Here is a 21354-nt window from a genome sequence, read left to right on the forward strand (position 1 = left end):
TTGTAAGTCCTCGCGGTCGATTCCCGCCCGGGGCGGATTTTATCATTGTAATGATTTAAAATCAAGACTAGAGCCCGTTCTCCCTTTATTCCCAATATAAGGTTTAAGTCACCCATCCATTTATTCACAACCCATAACCGGGTAAACCTCAATCACCCGTTCTCTTACAAACCATACCCATCTATTCTTAACTTCAGAGTCTCTACTCACTACAGAACTGTTCTTTCCAAATTACATCCGTTAACCAGAACCCAACGTAGTATGTCCGTCGGTTAGCCAATTTATGAGGTACCAAATCATTACCAGCACATTTTACACAGCCGAAAAATATTTCGGCAGGACCTAGCAATTAGTTACGAACGCATTACTGTGCCAAAAATTGGCACAGATATTCTGATGGAGGTAGACTGAATAAACAAAGTGTTACCACTCCAAAGTGTTACCACTCCAAAGTGTTACCACTCCAAAGTGTTACCACTCGAAAGTCGAAAGTGTTAACACTCCAAAGTTTTACCACTCCAAAGTGTTACCACTCTTAAGTGTTACTACTTTGGAGGGGGATTGTCTCAGGATTGAGTTCAATCCGAGATTGATTTGTCTATTAGATAAGTAGAAGCTCAACCCGTCCTTTGGGGCTGACTAGCCCCTACACCTAAGCCTCAGTTTGGGCTTTTTGTGTGTGGTCTGTTAAATAGGTAGGTCTATATTAAGTAGGTAGGTAGGCATAGGGAAATCCTAGTTTCATCTCAATCCCGAGTTGGTAAACTCCAGCATAACAATAATATCACAACCCAAAACCACACTCCAAAGTGTTACCACTCCAAAGTGTTACCATTTTGGAGGGGGATTGTCTCAGGATTGAGTTCAATCCGAGATTGATTTGTGTATTAAGTAGGTAGGCATAGGGAAATCCTAGTTTCATCTCAATCCCGAGTTGGTAAACTCCAGCATAACAATAATATCACAACCCAAAACCGGGTACACCTCAATCACCCGTTCTCTTACAAACCATACCCATCTATTCTTAACTTCAGAGTCTCTACAGAACTGTTCTTTCCAAATTACATCCGTTAACCAGAACCCAACAACGTGGTATGTCCGTCGGTTAGGCAAATTATGTGGTATCATTACCAGCATATTTTACACTGCCGAAAAATATTTCGGCAGGACCTAGCAATTAGTTACGAACGCATTACTGTGCCAAAAATTGGCACAGATATTCTGATGGAGGTAGAGTGATCGGTGTAGATAGAAACCGCTGACTAATATCACACGGAAAACCTCATCATGTGGTATGTCCGTCGGTTAGCCAATTTATGAGGTACCAAATCATTACCAGCACATTTTACACTGCCGAAAAATATTTCGGCAGGACCTAGCAATTAGTTACGAACGCATTACTGTGTCAAAAATTGGCACAGATATTCTGATGGAGGTAGAGTGATCGGTGTAGATAGAAACCGCTGACTAATATCACACGGAAAACCTCATCATCATTGTAGAGTAGGCTAAATACAGCTATTACACACTGTTGTAACAATTATCCGACTGGAAAAATTAATATAAACTGATTGAAGCTTTTTTGAAGATGTTTGATAGAGGGAACCGTAACTGCCAAGGTCTTATCGTCCCGAAAGCGAATAGGATGGCAGGATAGGAAACAAGCTGGGTCCGTCCCTCCGGGAATTTTTCAGCCCGTAGTTTATTCGATCGTGATTAGAGAAAATCAGTACCTATGTACCTATGGTCGTAATGGCCGACACCGAGCCGAACAGAATCTTCGCCGTCACCTGGACCCGTCTAGGGGGCGTGGTCATGCCAGACGAGCTGTGATTGGTGCTCGCGGTGTTGATGGAGGAGGAGCTAGAGCCGTAGCAGGCCGTGTTGGAGCACTTGGTGGAGCCGCCATTGTTGTTCAGATCCGTCACCGAGGTTGGCGAACCGTCAGGCATTGCAGACGAGACGCGTCGGGTCGACAAGCCGGGAGGGGAGGGCTGTAACCGAAAGAGGGGGTGGGGCTTTAAAACCTGCGAGAGGCGTGGACACAGAGGGGCGAAGGATTTAAGTTACCCAACCAAACAGTAGGCGAACCACCACGGCGTAAGTTGGAGGCGGTCGGAGAAAAGGTCGGTAAACTTTCACAAATGAGCAGTGGCCTGTGTTATTATAGGGTTAGGTTAAACACAAAAAGGAGCTTTCCTTTTCATTGTCGTGGCTTCTGAATAATTAACAAAAGGTCTTCAGCGGCGGACGAAGCCCATTTCGTGGCGGATAGTTCGCTTTCTCGTAGCTCAAGCCTTCAACCAGGAGTTCCCAACATGAGCCGATAAGCTCAAGAACCACTTCAAGAAATTTTCAACTCTAATAGTGGTGTGATATTAGTAACCCTCTAACCCTGTGACCAAAGATATCGGTCATCTAGAAAAACCTGAAGTTAATGTTGTAGTGGATGTTCCTCATACAAAACTCATCCCTACTTAGATATTGTTTGTTCTCGGAACGGCTGGCTTTCTTCTATCCTGTCTACCTTCTCTCTTCGATTTCGGGACGATAAGACCTAAACAGTTACAGTCCCCCCTGTCAAACATCTAAAAATCTAAAAAAAAAAAAAATCTGACCTGTTATTGTACAGGTCAGGTCAGTTGGGGTAAATTTGGCCCTAGAAATAAACCAAACTCACCTTGATTAATCTCCTGTGTATTGGACGAACTTTTCATTCAAAAAGTTGTGAAAATTTACAATCACTGGATTTATTAAACTGATAGCACAATCAAGACAGCACGAAATTGTTAGCACAAGAAAAAACTTTCAGTAAACTTTAATAAAAAAACACGAAGAGACTTTCTATTTTTTTGTGATGTAGTGACTGGCTTGTAAATGATTTTAAATGAAAAATATACACTAATTTAGTATGTAGGTAGATATGTATTATTTGTGAGTATAAAAACGAGAGTTAATTTGATAAAAATTGTAAAATAAATTAAATTGACGTCAAAAAATTAGAATGTAGACAGTAAATTGATTTAAAAAATAAATAAACAAATGATTATAATATATAAATAAATAGTTTAATTAAATAAATATTAAAAATAATAAATAAATATGGGTTAAATAAAGGGTATAAAATACGAAGAAGAAAAAATTTTGGTCAACCTTTGACGGGAAAATGGTCGTCAAGTCCGCAAGTGCAAATAGAGAAAGTATTCCAATTCCATGATTCCGCACGAGAAAACCGTCGAAAAAAATTGAAAATTTCGAAAGTCAAAGAAATCTTCGATGTTGCCTGGTCGACGTCCAAACGGCAAATGCCGGTCTGCTCTGAACTGACTGGGTGAAGAGGTAGAGAAGGAAAGTGGCCTGGAATCACGGAGGTACTTGGTTCGAATTTCAGGAGAAATGTAAAAGTAAATACCATGCGGTGGCTTGGTACGGTCGAACCGGGATGTGAGGGGAACCAGGAGAGAAATCGATTTATTTTTCCCAAAAAATCTCGATAAGAGTATGCACTGTTTTAGGCGAAAGAGAGAGAGAGAGAGAAAGAGAGGGAGAGAGAGAGCAAGAGAGAGGCAGAAACCTGAACTACTAGCGCACTAAAGGCGAAGAGAGACGGAATACAGGATAGGGGAAATCCAGAGAACGAGCCTTATCTGTTTAGGATAAAATTAGCCCCGGGTGGGAATCGAACCCACTACCTAGAGCTTACAAGACAGAAAAATTCGGAAAATGGTAACTTTGGACAAAGAAAAAATCGTGCAGTGTGAGCATGAACAGGCTGTTACTAGACTCTCTTCTCTAATCCACGTTTGACTGTACAACTCGATACCTCGTGTTCTTGTGTCGAGGCAAGATAAAGAAACAACAGTTGACTGATAAGAGATTCTGTGTAAAAGGTGAAGGCTAGACCTGTAGTTCTACTTCATTGATGAAGTATGTCTCAGTATATTAAGAACACAATTCTTACCTCACTCCTCACTGTCTCAGGTGTTGATTTTGCAAGGAACAGGTATTTCAGGTACAAAGCATAATGCTATTAGCTATTTTTTCTTTTTCTTGGAAAGAGCTAGCTTTTAAATTTTTAAAAATCGGAACATTCGGAACTCAAAAAAAGCTTTTTGCAAATTTTCCCCATGTGTTTACTTTTTTGAATATTTCGCGGGATTCACCTTACACAGAGAAAAAATTATGCACATGACCTGTGCACAGAGAAGAAAAATTATGCACATGAACTTTGCACAGAGAAGAAAAGTTATGCACAAGGTCGGGTTTACACGATCTGTGAATCGGCAAGTTTTCCACAAGGCGAGACAAAAATAAATCCATTTCTCGTTTCGTAAACTTTGAAACGCCAAAGTTTCTAGGTAGACGAGACAAGAAATTTGCTTGTCTCGTCGTCCTACTCACCTAAATCACTAGACAAAAACTTTGTAGGTAGGTACTTAAACCTATAAAGTTTTCGGTAGGTAGGTACTTAAAAACCTAAATAATATTTTAGGATCTACCTGTACCTATTCTATACCTACCTACCTCTTCAATCTTATCTACAGAGAGTAGGTACCTAATAATAATAGTGCTTATTTATACTGCTCGCATAGGACTGAAAAGTACCTTTACTCCAGCAGTAGGCTACTATGTACTGTTACTGTGGTCAAATTCTCAAATTATATTGAGGATAAAACAATAAAACTCCATACCTCGGCTGGAATTGAACCCACGCCCTCCTGTTTACCAGGCGAGCACCTTGACCACTACACCACCGAGGAAGAGTAGCTAGGTAGGTTTTTTTTCTAGGTTTGATAGAGGGAACTGTAACTGCCAAGGTCTTATCGGAAAGTGAGGAGAGAAGAAAGACAGGATAGGAAAAAGCCAGCCGCGAGAACGAACCATATCCTCCCAAGAAAAAATCTGCCCTGGGCGGGAATCGAACCCGTGACCTAGCGTTTACAAGGCTGACGCGCTACCCTCCAAACTAACCAGGCTGGCGAGTAGGTACCTACCTACATACCTACCTACATACCTACCTCCATACCTACCTACCTACATACCTACCTATGTAGGTATGTAGGTAGGTAGGTACCTATGTAGGTATGTAGGTAGGTACCTACCTTAGTTTTCCTACCTTCCTAATACCTATCGTACCTACTCATCAACAACTCATCTTCACCTCTCTACAGCCAGCCTAGTTAGCTTAGTTGGTAGTGCGTCTGCCTTGTAAGCGCGGCTTATATACTGGGTGGACACTGACAGAGTTCTGCCTGTATAGGTACAGGATGGTATAGATGTTTCTAAGATCGGAATGGGGTACCCTGTTTTTTGGGATGGTAAAAATGTGTTCAACTTGTCTACCTAGTTGTTTTCAGTGAAAACCGTTTAAAGATTTATGGTCAAGAAAGAAAAAAAAATACAGCTAAACAAAGGAAAACTCATTGGGTTAAAAGTTAGAACTGATTTTGTAGTTTGTTCTTTCATTTAGCCAGCCTAGTTAGCTTAGTTGGTAGTGCGTCTGCCTTGTAAGCGCTAGGCCGCGGGTTCGATTCCCGCCAGGGGCAGATTTTATCCTGATGGGATAATGTTCGTTCTCGGAACGGCTGGCTTTCTCCTATCCTGTCTTCCTTCTCTCTGATCGCATTTTAACATTTTATACAGAAGTTCAATTACCACCCGGGGACTACGCATCTCAGGCTCAGGCCAGCGTTCAAATTCACGCTTGACCCATCCTGAGCCATGTGACCCATTCGTGTGACCCACTACTCTGCAATCAGACCCACTATACTGTGTTTAAAGGTAGAAACACACTACCATCACGGCTCATGTGACGTGAGGTCAGTATGTCTATCATGAACGAAATCACCTACAATATTATGGGAGAACTTTGAACCACATCTTTCTGACTCTCCTTGAGCTCACGTGACGTGATAATAGTGTGTTTCTACCTTAACACCCATATTTATGAACAAAATGCTGGCTCTTAAGTTCGTGCTAAGCATACCTAGTCTCAAGGCATTTGATTGGTCAATTTTGACTTGAGACTGATCTAAGAACGATCATTCTTGTTCATAAATACGAGTGTAAATCTCACTGGTAAGATCGGTCATTAAAATCCAGAAGGAGCCCTTCCGCCCAACCACTCCGCTCAACAAAACATGAAACGTGACCACAGTCACGGCTTCTTGGTTCGAAACTTTCTTTGGGTCACGGGCAGGTTTGTATATCTGTGATAATGATGCAAAATACTGGTTCACCTCTCGGCCAAGTCTTATTTGTTCTGAATTCTTCGTTGGTATCAGTCCGAAATCGATATTTTTTTTTTCTGTTGTTGAAGAAAGGTGTTGTGCCTCTGGCAAAAACCGGACAGAAAACCTCTCTCAACCTAGAAACGTCCAAAGCGTTACAGATGGTATCAAATGCGGGAGCACCTGGTTTATAACAATTGGCACTCTGGTGGTTTAAGTGTTGGGTGTATGGTTTGGAAAGATGGAAAGAAATTCGAGGTTGCCGAAATACAGGACATGTTGCTGCCTGAAAATGGACGAACAAAATGTGCAAGAACATCAGGCAACATTGTACCCACCCAGGTGGGAGTTCAACACTGAGGGGCAAAATGAAAAGAAAAAGAAGAAGGAGGAGAAGAAGACAAAATGGATAGCTCATGGCTGAAAGACATAGGTAACAAAATTAAACGAAATCTGGGTTTGATGTGATCAACCAATACCGAAAAGTCAAAACACACATCCTAAACGAGTCGAAGGCGTTAAGCAGAATCTACTGAATAAACAAAGTGTTACCACTCCAAAGTGTTACCACTCCAAAGTGTTAACACTCCAAAGTGTTACCACTCCAAAGTGTTACCACTCCAAAGTGTTACCACTCCAAAGTGTTACCACTCCAAAGTGTTACCACTCCAAAGTGTTATCACTCCAAAGTGTTACCACTCCAAAGTGTTACCACTCCAAAGTGTTACCACTCCAAAGTGTTACCACTCCAAAGTGTTACCACTCCAAGGCTTACTGACCTAATTGCGGGCGTAGGTACCTGTAATGGTAATGAGTCCAAAAATATTCACTATTTAGGTACATTAGGTATTCACTATTTAGGTAGGTACATTAGGTATTCACTATTATTATTATTCACAATTATTAGATATTCACTATTTAGTTATTACTAGTGGTTGACCCGTCCTTTGTACGGGACCACCACACACACACCACCACCGCCACCACCACCACACCCACACCCACAAACCCATCACACACACCACACATCCATCACACACACACACACACACACACACAAACACACACACAAACACACACACACACACACACACACACACACACACACACACACACACACACACACACCCATATCCACGCACACGCATCACACACCCATCACACCACACACCCATCACACCACACATCCATCACACACCCATCACACCACACTGGTACTGTGATACATAAAACTGCTAAGGTCTTTAGTGACGCGGATTTCACCCTCTTCTTCCTAAACCACGCAGTGATCCAGGGAACAAGCGGCTTGCTTTCCTGTCCTCCTTAGTAGAGTTCCCTCTATGAATCATCTCCCTCCCTCTCTCTCTCTCTTTCTCTCTCTCTCTCTCTCTCTCTTTCTCTCTCTTTCAAATAAAATTAATCTAAATACCTACCTATTCAATTTATTTCTAGACGTATCCGAATTTATTACCCAGTCTGTATGGTATAGTTTAGGAAGGACTAGGTATATAGGTACCTACCCAGGCTCTTTATCTATGCGTCTATCTTGGCCTGATCTAAATAGATCTAAAGAAGGTATACCTATTGAATCTATTCTATAGGTACCTGTAGATATGTACCTACCTATAATCTACATACCTAGTTCTATTGTACATTGCCCAAAATGTAGGTAGGTACCTTCCTTCCTTACCTATTCAGTAAACTCGAACTTAAATATATCCAACTGTGAAGTAAGTACTTAGGTACCTTTCTGTGCTATAGTCTGACTGTTTTAGGTTGAAAATTTTTGAGATTGATGATTCATCAAAAGACAAAGCAGCGTTCTCACAATTACTACGTTATAGATTTTTTTTTTTTGTTTTTTAAGAGATTTGACAGAGGTAACTGTACCAACTATAGATAGGGTAGGAGAAAGGCACCAGTTCCGAGAACGAACCTTACAATACGTATGTATCTGTTCTGGTCGGTTTTAGATAAAGTTCGAACAGAACCCCTGACTTGGAGCTTACAAGCAAAAACTCACGAGGCTGGCTTTGATCAGTTCTCAGTTCAGTACTGTTGGAACCTCGTTTTAACAATAAAGTCCTACCTCTCTTCGTCATTAGTCTGATTATTTGAACACTTTCGATGATCTGTTCCTCTGATAGAGTAGGATTTCCTTGAAAGACAGGGGAAAACCCCGATTTTTGGAGTTGATATAATCGAGGTTGATATAATCGAGGTTCTACTGTATCTACCTATAGCTGTAGACCTGGTACCTGGAGTTGATGCAGTTCACAGTCACGGACCACTATAAGAACTTTCACAAAAGTTTTAAATCTCTTGCGACTTTACTTTCTGTGGTCTCTGCTTTTTAGAAACTAGCGTTTGACCCGTCCGTCCTTTCTTGCAGCGCGGCGTAAGAGGCATGACTTTGAAGCGCCGCCATTTTGAATCAGGATGGAATGATCGCGATGTGAATAGAAAACAGGAAGAAAAACGCCAGCCTAGTTAGCTTGAAGGGTAGCCCGTCTTCCTTGTAAGTCCTCGCGGTCGATTCCCGCCCGGGGCGGATTTTATCCTGAACGGATAAGGTTCGTTCTCTGAACGGCTAGCTTTCTCTTATCCTGTCTTCCTTCTCTCTTCGCTTTCGGGACGATAAGACCTCAGAAGTTACAGTTCCCTCTAGTAAACCTCTTAAAAAAAAAGTCTTTCCTTTAGAGGTTTGAATTGGGGGGACGGTAACTTCTAAGGTCTTATCGTCCCGAAAGCGAAGAGAGGACAGGATAGGAGAAAGCCGGTCGTTCCGAGAACGAACCTTACCTATATTTGTTTAGGATAAAGTTCTCCCCGGGCGGGGATCAAACCTACGACTTACTTACTTACTTACAAGACAGGCGCGCTACCCTCCAAGCTAACTAAATTGGCCGAAAAAATTCGACTCTGCCGCGATTCGTTTAGAAAAGTAGAAGCATAAGTAGTGCTTTGCTTTATTTTTCGCCAGCCTAGTTAGCTTAGTTGGTAGTGCGTCTGCCTTGTAAGCACTAGGCCGCGGGTTCGATTCCCGCCCGGGGCGGATTTTATCCTGATGGGATAATGTTCGTTCTCGGAACGGCTGGCTTTCTCCTATCCTGTCTTCCTTCTCTCTCCGATTTCGGGACGATAAGACCCTAGAGTTACAGTTCCCTCTGTCAAACCTCTTAAAAAAAAAGCCATAGCAGTAATTACAGTTCCCTCTGTCAAACCTCTTAAAAAAAAATCGTTTAGAAAAGTAGAAGCATAAGTAGTGCTTTGCTTTATTTAGACGGTCAGCTTAGAACAGGTACCAGCTTAGAAAAGTACGATGGGTAATGAAAGTCGTGTACTGTACACACCAGATATTTTTTTATTTTGTTGTGATATTTGAAATTCGTAAAACTTTCATTGATCCTTGATATCTTGAACTTGTACAAATCAGTGACGAAGATGCGGAGGACACTGAAACTAAGCAACGGCGAGCAGGGATGGGTGACTTTCCAAGTTCCGTGAAGCTGGCGCAAAATTAGGAAGCTGGTTTGAAACCAGCTCCTCAAATGTCCTCACGAGATCACCTCTTTATTGGTAACTTCTAATACTTATACATACTTAGTTAGGTACATTGAAGTTTCTTCTTTTCCTTCCACTTTGCCAACATCCCAATTTTTAATCTAATCTCACAAGAAGACTTTTGTGGATATCTCAACATTACTAAGTGCCTCTTTTGCAATCAATTTCCACATTTCAATAATCTTTTCACACTGGTAATGTCGCCACTGGTCGCTACTCGATTAAAGTAGCTACTCAACTGTCCTCACGAGGCTGAGTGCACCCCGAACTCCAAGCGCAGAGCCGAAAAAAACCTCGGCTCCGCCGGGAATCGAACCCGGGCCTCCTGCGTGCAAGCCTAGTGTGATACCCACTCGGTCACGGAGGTTGCCTAGTTTTCGTTAATCCACGTCTGTATTGGTGCATTCAGAGGATAGTAAGATTCAGATATCTGCCTATCCAACTAAATAGCTCTACTATACAGGGTGTCCCGCGAACGACTGTACAACGCTTGAGGGTTGATGTAGGACCTAAAGGGCTACCAGAAAAAGCTATCTGGACAGATCCGATTTTCAACAGGGGCGGAGTTATGAAGGATTTTCTGTTTTTCAACATTTTTCATACCTTGTCCCCTTAAAACGCCTTTATCTCTTGAACCAATAAAGATAATAAAAAACTGATTGCACCATTGAAAAGAACACAAAATTTACTAAAAGATAAGATTCCCTGTTTTGGTAAAACCCTCCCTCAAACACAACCAAAAGCTTGAGAAAAAGATTTTTTTGTATCTCTTTAAAAACTACCATTTTTTCAACTCGATTTTTCTTCAAGTTTCCACTGAAACCCATTGAATTTCTCCTGATAGAAAAGTACCCCCTTTTGCCCTCTTTAATTCCATTATCTTGAATTTTCTAAGAAACCATTATTCACGGAGATATTAACGATACAAAGGGAGAATCCGTCAATTTCCTACGTTACTATGAAACCCTGTCCACCTGTTTCTTTCTATCGCCGCGCCGAATTTTCCTCCAAAAACAACACGAACAACAAAACAAACAACAACAACACACCAACAACAAAACAAAACAACAACAACAGCAACGACGACAAAATCTTATCTTTTAGTAAATTTTGTGTTCTTTTCAAAGGTTTTCAAGAGACTTAGATTCTAGCCTAGAAATGAAACAAAAGCATATCTATGATAACTAACTTCAATAAAAAACTAAATCGGTGGCACATTTTATTAACAGTAAATTTTTCAAAGGTTACAAGTAACAACATTAGTACGTAAATAATTAAGACTAACTGAAAGGCAGTTCCCTATTTTGTTCATAATACCTACCTCGGTGGTGTAGTGGTCAACGCGCTCGCCTGGTAAACAGGAGGGCGTGGGTTCAATCCCAGCCGAGGTATGGAATTCCTACCTCGGTGGTGTAGTGGTCAAGGCGCTCGCCTGGTAAACAGGAGGGCGTGGGTTCAATCCCAGCCGAGGTATGGAATACCTACCTCGGTGGTGTAGTGGTCAAGGCGCTACCTACCTCGGTGGTGTAGTGGTCAAGGCGCTACCCTGGTAAACAGGAGGGCGTGGGTTCAATCCCAGCCGAGGTATGGAATTTTATCCTCAATATAATTTGAGAATTTGACCACAATAATAGTAGTAGCCTACTGCTGGAGTAAAGGGACTTTACAGTCCTATGTGAGCAGTATAAATTAGCACTATTATTATTATAATAAATGTAAAAAAGTCAAATTATGAAATAAGTTGTCACACATAATTGTCCTCCCTCGATTAATTACTCTTCGTTAAATTTAATGACTTGAACTGGACTCAAACCAGTAACCTCCAGATCCAACTCCACCACACTAACCAATATAGGATGGTAAAGAAAAGCATGCATCCGCCCAGTCAATTTTTCTTCTTTCAAGCCTTTTCCTATTTAAATAGGGTCGGCGTTCCTCATCAGTCTCTTCCAGGCAGCCCTCAAAATCAAAAACTAAAAAACGGGAACTTATCAGGGCCCCCAGTAAGTGCAGAGGGGGCCTTAATAATGATATTGGGGCCAATCTTCCAAAGATACGTGGGTAGCGCCCTGGTAAGCATCAGATACGAAGAAAGTAGGGGTGGGGTTGCTAACACAATGGGCCTTCACTTTAGCTATGATGTCGTTCACATGATCAGTGTGTACCTGAAACAAATAGAACACCCGGTATGTTAATTGATAGAATATACCTTGTTTATACTACCTGCATAGGAGTAAAAAGTCACTTTACTCTCGCAGTCTGAACAAGGTCTTATACGATATTTCATTGGTTCTTCTTCTTCGCCTTTTCCCGTGTTCAGACGGGGTCGGCGTTTTTCGTCAGCCTCTCAATCAGCCCTGGGGTGATTGCTTTGGGCTGTCATTTGGTTTTGGCTACAAAATGTTTTTGTTTTACGAGTGGATGCCCTTCGCACTCAATGGAAATTTCAGACAGGTATCCTCTATGTAAGTTTAGTCCCCCAGCCAGACTAAGCTGGTCTACTCTCTGCTTTAAGTCTCCAAGTCAGGCTCTTGAGGCTGAGTGGGCCCCGCAACAGCCAGTCACGGATTCAATCATTTACCTACATGATACAAATGTTTGACCCCGCCAGGAATTGAACCCAGCGTCTCCGGCGTGCAAGGCGAGCGCAGTGACCACTACGCCATGGGAGCTGATAATAAGTAATATGTTATTAATCGTAGGCTGAGTTCATGTTCTCTTGGCAAATATGTCCGTGGCTTTAGGCATCCAATGACTTTTTTTTTCTTCCTCTTCTTAAATTTAGTGGACTTACCAGGGCAATCGCACATCCACCAAACCCACCACCAGTCATTCTACATCCCAATACTCCTGGTAGTGATTGAGCACAGTGGGCAATGTCATCTAACTCCTTGCATGATACCTCGTAGTCATCTCTGAAACATTTTAAAATAAGAAGTCTCTTAACATTTTTCAACCGTTTAATAGGGACCAAGATTAAAAAAAAAAAAAAAAAAAAAAAATAAAGTGTTAGCGAGCTATCACCGCAGGCTTTTATAATATTTGACGGGGAATTCAGCTTGTTAATGTGTATTTTCACCATTTTCCTTTCGAAAACGGAAAAGATTCCCCCTCTTCAAGATGGTTTCCAATGGTTTAGTACAGGCGCAATGTTCCTTTGTTGTGTATTCTATGTATATCCTTTGAAAAAATAAAACGTCCATACGATAAATAAATAAAAGTACAGGCGCTACCACGCCAGAAGAGGAGAAATGAGCATACAGACGCTAATACACCAAAAGAGGGGAACTGAACTTCAGAAGAGGGAAAATCGTGTCAGTTTCCAAAGAAGAAAACCACGATTTTTACTTACCATTGAAAATGCTGACCACTCCTTTGACATAGTTGGCCCATTTGGGTGCTCCAGGGGTCAGTTTTTGCACCTTGGGGATGTCGAAACTAATGTCCGTCGGTTTGTCTGCCCTCGCGCTGTCAGAATGAAGGTGAATCTGGTTGGAGTTGTTCCTGCTGCCCAGGAGTACTGTCACCACTGGGAGACACTGGAAGCGAAAGGGGATATGAAGTGAAAGGTCATTTAATAGAACGAAGTGAATTGAAAGTTTTAACCCAACTCGGAGCCCTTATTAGAGAGGACAAGATAGGAGAAAGTCAGCCGTTCCGAGAGAACGTACCTTATCTGTTTAGGATATCGGGCAGGAATCTAAATGCAGACGCGCTGGAAGGTCCAAGCTAACTAGGCTAGCAATGTCCTCTCTAAAATCCGCCCCGGGCGGGAATCGAACCCGCAGCCTAGCACTTACAAGGCAGACGCGCTACCCTCCAAGCTAACTAACTAGCCCTAGCCATCTATAAGGTAAGAAATTTGACGGAAAATTCGAGGACCAAGTTTAAGTCAGAAAATTATCAGTAACCCAGTATGTGGTTTAGGAACGAAATCTTATCAGTGGAAAGCTTATAAATAAGTACCTGTTTATGATATTTTGACCTATTGATAAGAGAGTTATCAATTCACCAAGTACCTAAATAGGGTACTTATATTTATATACTTACCGACCGGTTTTAGCGTCACCTATGTTAAGCTACGCCGAGAAAGGCCAATAAATGGATGGGTGACTTAAACATTATATTGAAATAAAGGGAGAACGCGTCTCTATGTTAAGCTACGCCGAGCAAGGCCAATAAATGGATGGGTGACTTAAACATTATATTGGAAATAAAGGGAGAACGGGCTCTAGTCTGTACGCCGAGCAAGGCCAATAAATGGATGGGTGACTTGAACATTATATTGGGAATAAAGGGAGAACGGGCTCTAGTCGTCCCATCTGTTTGTTTCAGCTACCACAATGAATACCCCAGTCCCCATTCAGCACACTCAGAAACCCCTCAGTTTCAATCCTCGCCTCACGGGTAAGTACATAAATATTGATTTTCCTTAACCAAGATCGAAAAATTCCCGGAGGGACGGGCCCCGCTTGTTTAATAGGTACTGCTCACTAAAATATTTTAATGGTCTCGGACTACTCGGAATCAAAACACTAACCTAAAGATCTGAAGTTCATTGAACCACCAAGGTTTGAAATGAAATTGAAGGGCAAATCCAGGATTACTTACCAGTAATTTGTTCCTAGCCTCTATCTTCTCCTTAAGAGTTGGCACATGTACTTCTGTGATGACTTGAGGATCCAGTGAGATCATTTCCGGTTGAATCTGTGAAGAGAAAATGGCAAAGGAGTAGAATAATCAAAGCTGATTTTACTTCACAACCTGTAAAACTAAGAAGGTTCTTAATATAGGGGGTACAATGAAAATGATCTAAACTGGACGGAATAGAACACAAGCATGTTTGAAATATACTAAAAAAATAACGTGTTTTGGCACAATAGATGTGTTTGGTTAGGTGGAAGAGCTCACTGTGTGAGAATCCTGCCATAAAGCCTTACAAAAGCGTAATAAAATTGTTGTGTACAATAAACTAAAATGTATTGAATAAAGATCATTCTGATAGCAGTACTGCTATTGCATTTACCATTTGTGAAAGGGAAAAAATCAGCCTTTATATATTTTTTTTTTTTTAAGGTTTTAAAAGATGAGTGTTCCACCGCCGTTTTTATTTCGTAGCAATGAAACAACTGCTACATTAGACGCATGTGGCCTGTGTCGTAGCATGCCCATCCCATAGTATGCCTTCCATCAGATGTGAGAAGAAATAAATGGAATCTATTTTTAGATCTTACCTTCTCCAGTAGGGCTTTAACTTCAGCCTCTTTCCTCTGTTTCTTAGTTTGGAACGGATTGGCCTCCAGAGCGTCATAGTTGGGCTCACCAGAACCTGAAAAATATTACCATTTTTAAACCAAGTATATTATCGAAGAATAAGAAGACAGTGAATACGTATACAGGAAAACTATGCCAGTAGTATTTTACTAACATAAGCGGGTAATTATTCAGAAGCCACAAAATTGAAAAGAAAGTAAAGAAGCTCCTTTTTGCTTTAACCTAACCCTTTATGGTCACTGCTCATTTGTGTTTCTCTCTCAAGAGTGAGGATGCCATAGGTGATAATTTTCATGTAGACTATTTACACAACAAAAGAGAATACACCATTCTACATCAATTTCTGCTATGTACCTTTAACCTTTTGCGGACAGATTCATGTGTCACATGAAATCATGGTTCCGCCATTATGGTAGGAGAAATATAACTTAAATCTGGCGCCCTTTAGGGTTCAGCTTTTTTTTTGCAAAATTCCCTATATTTTTATTTTTAAGGTAAAGATAAGAAATCTTAAAAATAATGCTTGAGACCTGAGGCAATTACTCAATTTTAAGTAACTTACTGCATCTTTTCTTGAGACACAGACGATATAGGATTTAGTACATTCCAGACTACGTATTAGGTAGGTACATGCATTTTTTACTGTAGACCTATTTTTTCCATAATTTAAAACTTAACAACCCCAGAAAGCGTCAAAAAAATTGACGCCAACAGTTCTACAGACAACAGGTATAGGTTAAGCTAAAAGTTATGTTATAGGTGCCTTTACGTGTGAGATTGTCACCCTACGTTTTATTTACGAGTAGCTACGTGTTGTCTAGAAAGCTTTAATAGTGTTAGCATGACTTTTTTTTTACTGTCTATTTTCTAACAACATAATATTTTAAAGACTTCATTTTATTTTGTAGATTTTTTTGAACAAGGCTACAATTTTTCTCCTTTTTTTACCTCCCAAAAGACTCATTCCCGCTTTAGACCTGGTGAAGTTACCTTATATTTTTCACACTTTTAAACCTTCTCGACTTTTACTGCTATGATTTACTTGAGGGTTAGTGAGTCCCTTCGGAAGCAGACCCATTTCAGCAGGTAGGGTGTCCATTCTTTAGCCACGTTACCCCATTTCAGCAGGTAGGCTTTCCAGTGTCCATTATTGGTCCACGTTATCTCTAGTTAATTGGACTACGTGGTCCAAGTCAGTCTGAAGAAATAGAGCTCACTACCAAATAGTAGGCAGGACTTGGAAACTTAATATTAGGTTTAACTGTGAATAGTTCACTTCAAGTTGTGTGTAATTTAGCTAAGAGTACCTACTTATCACATTGCTTTCATTTAGTAAAATATTAAAGTTTTTTTTTCATTTTTTTTTTTTTTTTTTTTTTTTTTTATTTTTTTTATCACAACAAAAGAGGGAAAACGAGCTTCAGAAGAAGGGACATGTGGAAAAGAAAATACGGCTTCTGTAGCCATTTTAGTTGGCTCGTCCTGAACCGCAGTCCACCATCACATCATGAGGACTTGTAGTTTTTCTATCGCAGCAGATTGAACCGCGGTCAACCATCGCATCGTGAAGACTTGTGGTTTTTCTATCAAACCAGACTGAACCCTTTGGAAAAATCTCAGCTCGATTTTCAAGATCATTATGTCTCACCTCCTTTATCGTTTGGTTTTACTTCGGAATCTATCCAGGACACTCTTGGGCTTCTCAACATCTACATTCTTATCTGTAGCTCCTGTCAAACTCTTCACTATCTCTTTTACACCGAGAGCTTTGGTAGACTGGATGAAATCCTGGAAAAGAAAAAGGAGATTATGAATTACTAGTGGTTGACCCGTCCTTTGTACGGGACCACCACACACATACAAATACACCCTCCCACACACACCACACCCATCACACACATAAGTCAACTTTTCATTATTATTTAAATCCCACGTGCTACTGGCTATTTCTAAATGAACTTGACCTTGTAAAGGTGTGTCCACACATCGTCGATGGCCGTCGATCGATGTGACTCTATTGTGAATCGACGTAGGCCGGTCGACTATGTTTGGACACACCTTAAGGATATTTCAGGAGTTTGATGACAACATAAAGTCTGATAGGACGTCATTATTTGTCGAAAGAGTTGTCCTGAAAAAAAAAAGAGGAGGAGAAGTAGAAGCAGAAAAATGTTCTCACCTCTACAATGTTGCCTCGCGACGTTGCCAGCAGTCCCCGCTGACTGAACGCCAGATTATTGATAGGGGTTCTAGTACGAAACGTGTTGAGCGGCCCCTCTAGATTCCTAACATCCCATATCCTCAGCTGTGAGTCTCCTGCACTGGTCGCCATGTAGGTACCGGTATGATTAACAGCCACTGATTGGATACCTGCCTTGTGACATAGGAGTGAGGCTAGAGGCTTCTGTACAGTGGGGGACCACATGGTTACTGTGCCTGTAAGGAGGGGAAATAGATAGTTGGGTTCAATAATAAATTTTCATCAAAATCCCTTGTAAAATTAGTAAATCCCTTGTAAAATTAGTAACTTTTCAATGGCTGGAAGTTGTTGAATTGGGACTGTTTCTAAACCTAGGAAAAAACATGTGTTTGAAGGTGTATGAATTAACATTCTGGACCCCTAGATATTGCATTTCTTTAGGATTATTTTAAAAAATATCTAGAGTTCTAGACTCTTTTGTTTATAATTTGAAATGTACCTACGTTCCATTTCGAGAGAAAAAGAAAGGAAGAAGAAGAAGAAGAAGAAGAAAAAAAAAAAAAAAAAAAAAAAAAAAAAACTAATGTAGGTATACATATTTATTAGATAAGGTAAAAATTACTTGAAAATATACTTGTCATGTTCTGTGATCCCAAGGGGGACGTAGGGCCTCAACAAACTCGATTTTGTGCCAATGAAAGGTCAAATAAAATTGTATCTTTTATTCCCGCCACTAGACGGTCTGTCACACAGTTTGAGCGTGAATGGTGGGCATTATAGCGTGGGTTGAGATAATTTTGAGACCATTAAGTTAAAGTTGGTGTCTCAAAGTTACCTAAACGTTTACTTGAAAATATACTTGTCATGTTCTGTGATCCCAAGGGGGACGTAAGGCCTCAACAAAAGCTCGTCAACGAACTCGATTTTGTGACAATGAAAGGTCAAATAAAATGGTATCTTTTATTCCCGCCACTAGACCGTCTGTCACACAGTCTGAGCGTGAATGGTGGGCATTATAGCGTGGGTTGAGATAATTTTGAGACCATTAAGTTAAAGTTGGTGTCTCAAAGTTACCTAAACGTAACCAACCTAATTGGCTGGATTAAGACTCTGTGGTCTGTGTCGTAGCATGCTGTTCCCGTAGTATGTTCCTCATAAAATGAGATATAATATTATATTACTTACTTTCTTAGCTGTCTCTCTGACGATCTTCTTGACTTTAGCTCTCTGTACTGATCCTCCTGCTTTGTTGGCTTTCCTTCTGGGCTCGAAATTAATCTCAGGTGGCTTTAGGAACTGAAACAAAGACGATATGACAAAAGAATCCTTGAAAAAAGACGAAATTTTTCAAAGAGGTTTGATAGAGGGAATTATAACTGCTAAGGAAAACGAAGAGAGAAGGAAAACAGGATAGAAAGACAGCTATTCCGAGAACGAACTTTATCTGTTTCGGATAAAATCCGCCTCGGGCGGGAACCAAACCCGTGACCTAGCGCTTACAAGGCAGACGTGCTACCCTCCAAGGTAACCAGGCTGGATTAAGTGACATTTTAACTGTGTTCTAAAAAGTTCAATTTTCTTCACAAAGATTTTTAGTCCGTCCTTCCTTTACTATTACAATAGTAATAAAAAGGTATAAGGGACGGACTATTGTATTCGCTTCGGTGTCTGTCAGTAGCCTACGGGAGCGTATGCCGTGACATCAAAGTTCACGATTTACCGGCATTTTTTTAATGGATTTATCTCGGGATCTAGAAGTCGTAGAAGAAAAAGAAAAATTCCGTTGGTCCTCATTTTTCCTGCTTATGACTTTGAAACATCAACCAAGTAAGCGCAACTGATCTATTGAAATGGATTTGAAATTTCGAGTGAGTGAGAAATAGAAGAACGTAAAATTGCATCACAGCACCAAATAAAGAGGAAAAAGCTCCACCTATGAGTCCAGAAATGTTCCAACTACAAGATCAGTACCTACAGAGAAGTGGAGGAAAAATAAGGAGTCTTCCAGAATAACTTGAGGGAAAACAAAAGCAATGCAAGTAGTTCAATTCTGTAGTTGTAAGTACATTTTTTTTCACACCCTTGGGATATGGGATAGTCATGGTACTGAAGTATCTTTACTTCTATACCATGCTGTTGGAAGAATTGGGCATCCATATAAACAACAATATCTTAGCTTAGCTCCTTCCATGTTGGTACAGAAACAATATCTGGGATCTTTCTTGTCATAGATATGAATAACAAATACTACAGAACCTACTATTGAACAGAATCTCATTATACCTACCATCACCATCAATAGGTCCACTTACTTGATATCATACACCTCCTCCATGACATTCATTTCACATGCCAGTGTCTTCCGAACCCAATCAAACGCAGCCACATGTCCTCTCTTTCCTCCTAGGAGAAGATGTCGCCCGTTCTTTGTGTAGTTCATCCTGGAAAAATAAATAAAACGAAAATTCAAGTCCCAGTATTGCTAAGGTATTGATTTTGAAACGAAGGAGACTGATTTGAATCTCAGCAACAGTGACAAAAAAAAAAAAAAATGCTTAATAAAAAAGTAAAAAAAATTCTTTGCAATTCGTAAATAAAAAAACATCACAACAAAAGAACATTCTTTCTTGGGTCCATCCAAGTTGGAAAAAAAAGATCATTTCTAGCTGTAGGCCTATGGGCAAACATTAAAGGTACCCTAAATATAGTACCTACAAAATTACCTGTAAATCCCAAACTGAAGATCCAGATCAAACTGTTTGGTCATAGCAGTAATATCTACATTCTTAGCAATGTCATGCTGTGAGTATTGACAAGTCCGCTCATTATCATCGGCCTCAATAAATCTGGAAAACAAAAACACAATTATTATAAGAAGTAGAGCAGCAGAATAGGTAACTTATGAACAAAAAATAAAATAATTATTATTTTTTTTTTTCTCACCAATCATTTTATTTTATATTTACTTAGTTTGGATACTGATATTTTTGCTGGGGAAAAGTCTTTACAACTTGACATGGAAATCCAACTTATATTTGAAATCTCAAGATTCAAGATTGACTCACTTTGAATCAATACATAAATTTAACTTACCCTGCTCTTTCAGTGAGTAAAATTTCTGTTTTTGTCGAGAACTCTGCAGTCCATTGTCTCTTCTGTTCTTTAGCTTCCAATGTGAAATGTGAATGGATCAAGTTCTTATAATATAAGATTTAGTTTGGGTACTGATATTTTTGCTGGGGAAAAGTCTTTACAACATGACATGGAAATTTAACTTATGTTTAAAATCTCAAGATTCAAGATTGACTCACTTTGAATCAATATAAAAATTGAACTTACCCTGCTCTTTCAGTGAGTAAAATTTCTGTTTTTGTCGAGAACTCTGCAGTCCATTGTCTCTTCTGTTCTTTAGCTTCCAATTTCTTCTTATCAATTTTTGATTTGATTTTACTTGGAACAAAGCCCTCACCCCTGTTGTATTTGAGAAACTTTTCCTCGTCAACTGCATCAGCATCAGATTTGCCTCTCTTCGGAGCACGAATGTCAATCTGTTCTGGTCCATCAGCAAATGTTTCAGTTCTCTTTTTCCTTTCAAATTTATCGGGAAATCTAATAACTTTGGCTTCAGTCTTTACAATGCTGGATGTACCTATATGAAGCCCCCTACCTAATACCTACTCCTACTTTGATAGGTAGGTTTATCTGTTTCGTGTGATAACTTTAGTAGGGTAGGGATCTATGTAGGTAGAAGGTAGTAGACCTAGGTTGTCTGATACTACCTACAGCCTACAGTAACGCACCCATTACTACCTACCTACCTACTTACAGGTAGGTACGAGCTATACAGCCTATAACAACGCACTTGCGTGTCTCTAACATCTTGGCCTGGTGCTACCAGGTAAAATATGTAAATCAAAAAAGAAAAAAAAAAAAAAAATATAGGATAAGAAAAGTAAAAAAAAGAGGTTTGCTAGGGAGAATAAAAGTGAAGAGAGAAGGAGGACAGGATAGAAGAAAGCCAGCCGTTCTGAGAGCGAAACTCATCTGTTTAGGATAAAGTCCGCTGAGGGCGGGAGCGGGAATCAA

The 21354-nt window shown here is 40.3% G+C and overlaps 2 protein-coding genes and 1 long non-coding RNA gene across 3 annotated transcripts; 1 reads left to right on the plus strand and 2 right to left on the minus strand.

The window, feature by feature from the left end:
* Positions 1–10952: 10952 nt before the first annotated feature.
* LOC113467398 lies at positions 10953–11846 on the plus strand. Its single transcript, XR_003391487.1, has 2 exons — positions 10953–11182; positions 11379–11846. It is a non-coding gene; the product is annotated as an uncharacterized LOC113467398 (long non-coding RNA).
* Positions 11573–12737, minus strand: LOC108252393 (galactokinase-like). The gene is made up of 2 exons (XM_017444051.2): positions 12589–12737; positions 11573–11959 (listed from the first exon to the last, which is right to left on the minus strand). Exons 1-2 carry the CDS (start codon positions 12625–12627, stop codon positions 11816–11818), a joined length of 183 nt encoding a protein of 60 aa, XP_017299540.1. The 5' UTR covers positions 12628–12737; the 3' UTR covers positions 11573–11815.
* A 1584-nt stretch (positions 12738–14321) lies between these two features.
* On the minus strand, positions 14322–21147 carry LOC103509144 (WD repeat-containing protein 46-like). Its single transcript, XM_026823540.1, has 10 exons — positions 21095–21147; positions 20608–20907; positions 19992–20114; positions 19581–19709; positions 19398–19401; positions 18450–18564; positions 17248–17504; positions 16739–16856; positions 15029–15123; positions 14322–14501 (listed from the first exon to the last, which is right to left on the minus strand). Exons 1-10 carry the CDS (start codon positions 21145–21147, stop codon positions 14322–14324), a joined length of 1374 nt encoding a protein of 457 aa, XP_026679341.1.
* Between the last annotated feature and the right edge of the window lie 207 nt (positions 21148–21354).

This window comes from Diaphorina citri, unplaced genomic scaffold (genome assembly GCF_000475195.1).
Source record: "Diaphorina citri unplaced genomic scaffold, Diaci psyllid genome assembly version 1.1 scaffold470, whole genome shotgun sequence".
Lineage (NCBI taxonomy): Eukaryota > Metazoa > Arthropoda > Insecta > Hemiptera > Psyllidae > Diaphorina > Diaphorina citri.

Excerpts from the sequence above, each read along its gene's own strand:
- LOC108252393 (XM_017444051.2), bottom strand. The coding sequence starts at position 12,627 with ATGACTGGTGGTGGGTTTGGTGGATGTGCGATTGCCCTG. Across the intron at positions 11,960-12,588 it reads GTGGATGTGCGATTGCCCTG|GTACACACTGATCATGTGAA; the intron begins GTAAGTCCACTA and ends TATTTGTTTCAG.
- LOC103509144 (XM_026823540.1), bottom strand. The coding sequence starts at position 21,147 with ATGTTAGAGACACGCAAGTGCGTTGTTATAGGCTGTATAGCTCGTACC. Across the intron at positions 19,710-19,991 it reads CTTCAGTTTGGGATTTACAG|GATGAACTACACAAAGAACG; the intron begins GTAATTTTGTAG and ends TTATTTTTCCAG. Across the intron at positions 16,857-17,247 it reads CGCGAGGCAACATTGTAGAG|GATTTCATCCAGTCTACCAA; the intron begins GTGAGAACATTT and ends TTTCTTTTCCAG.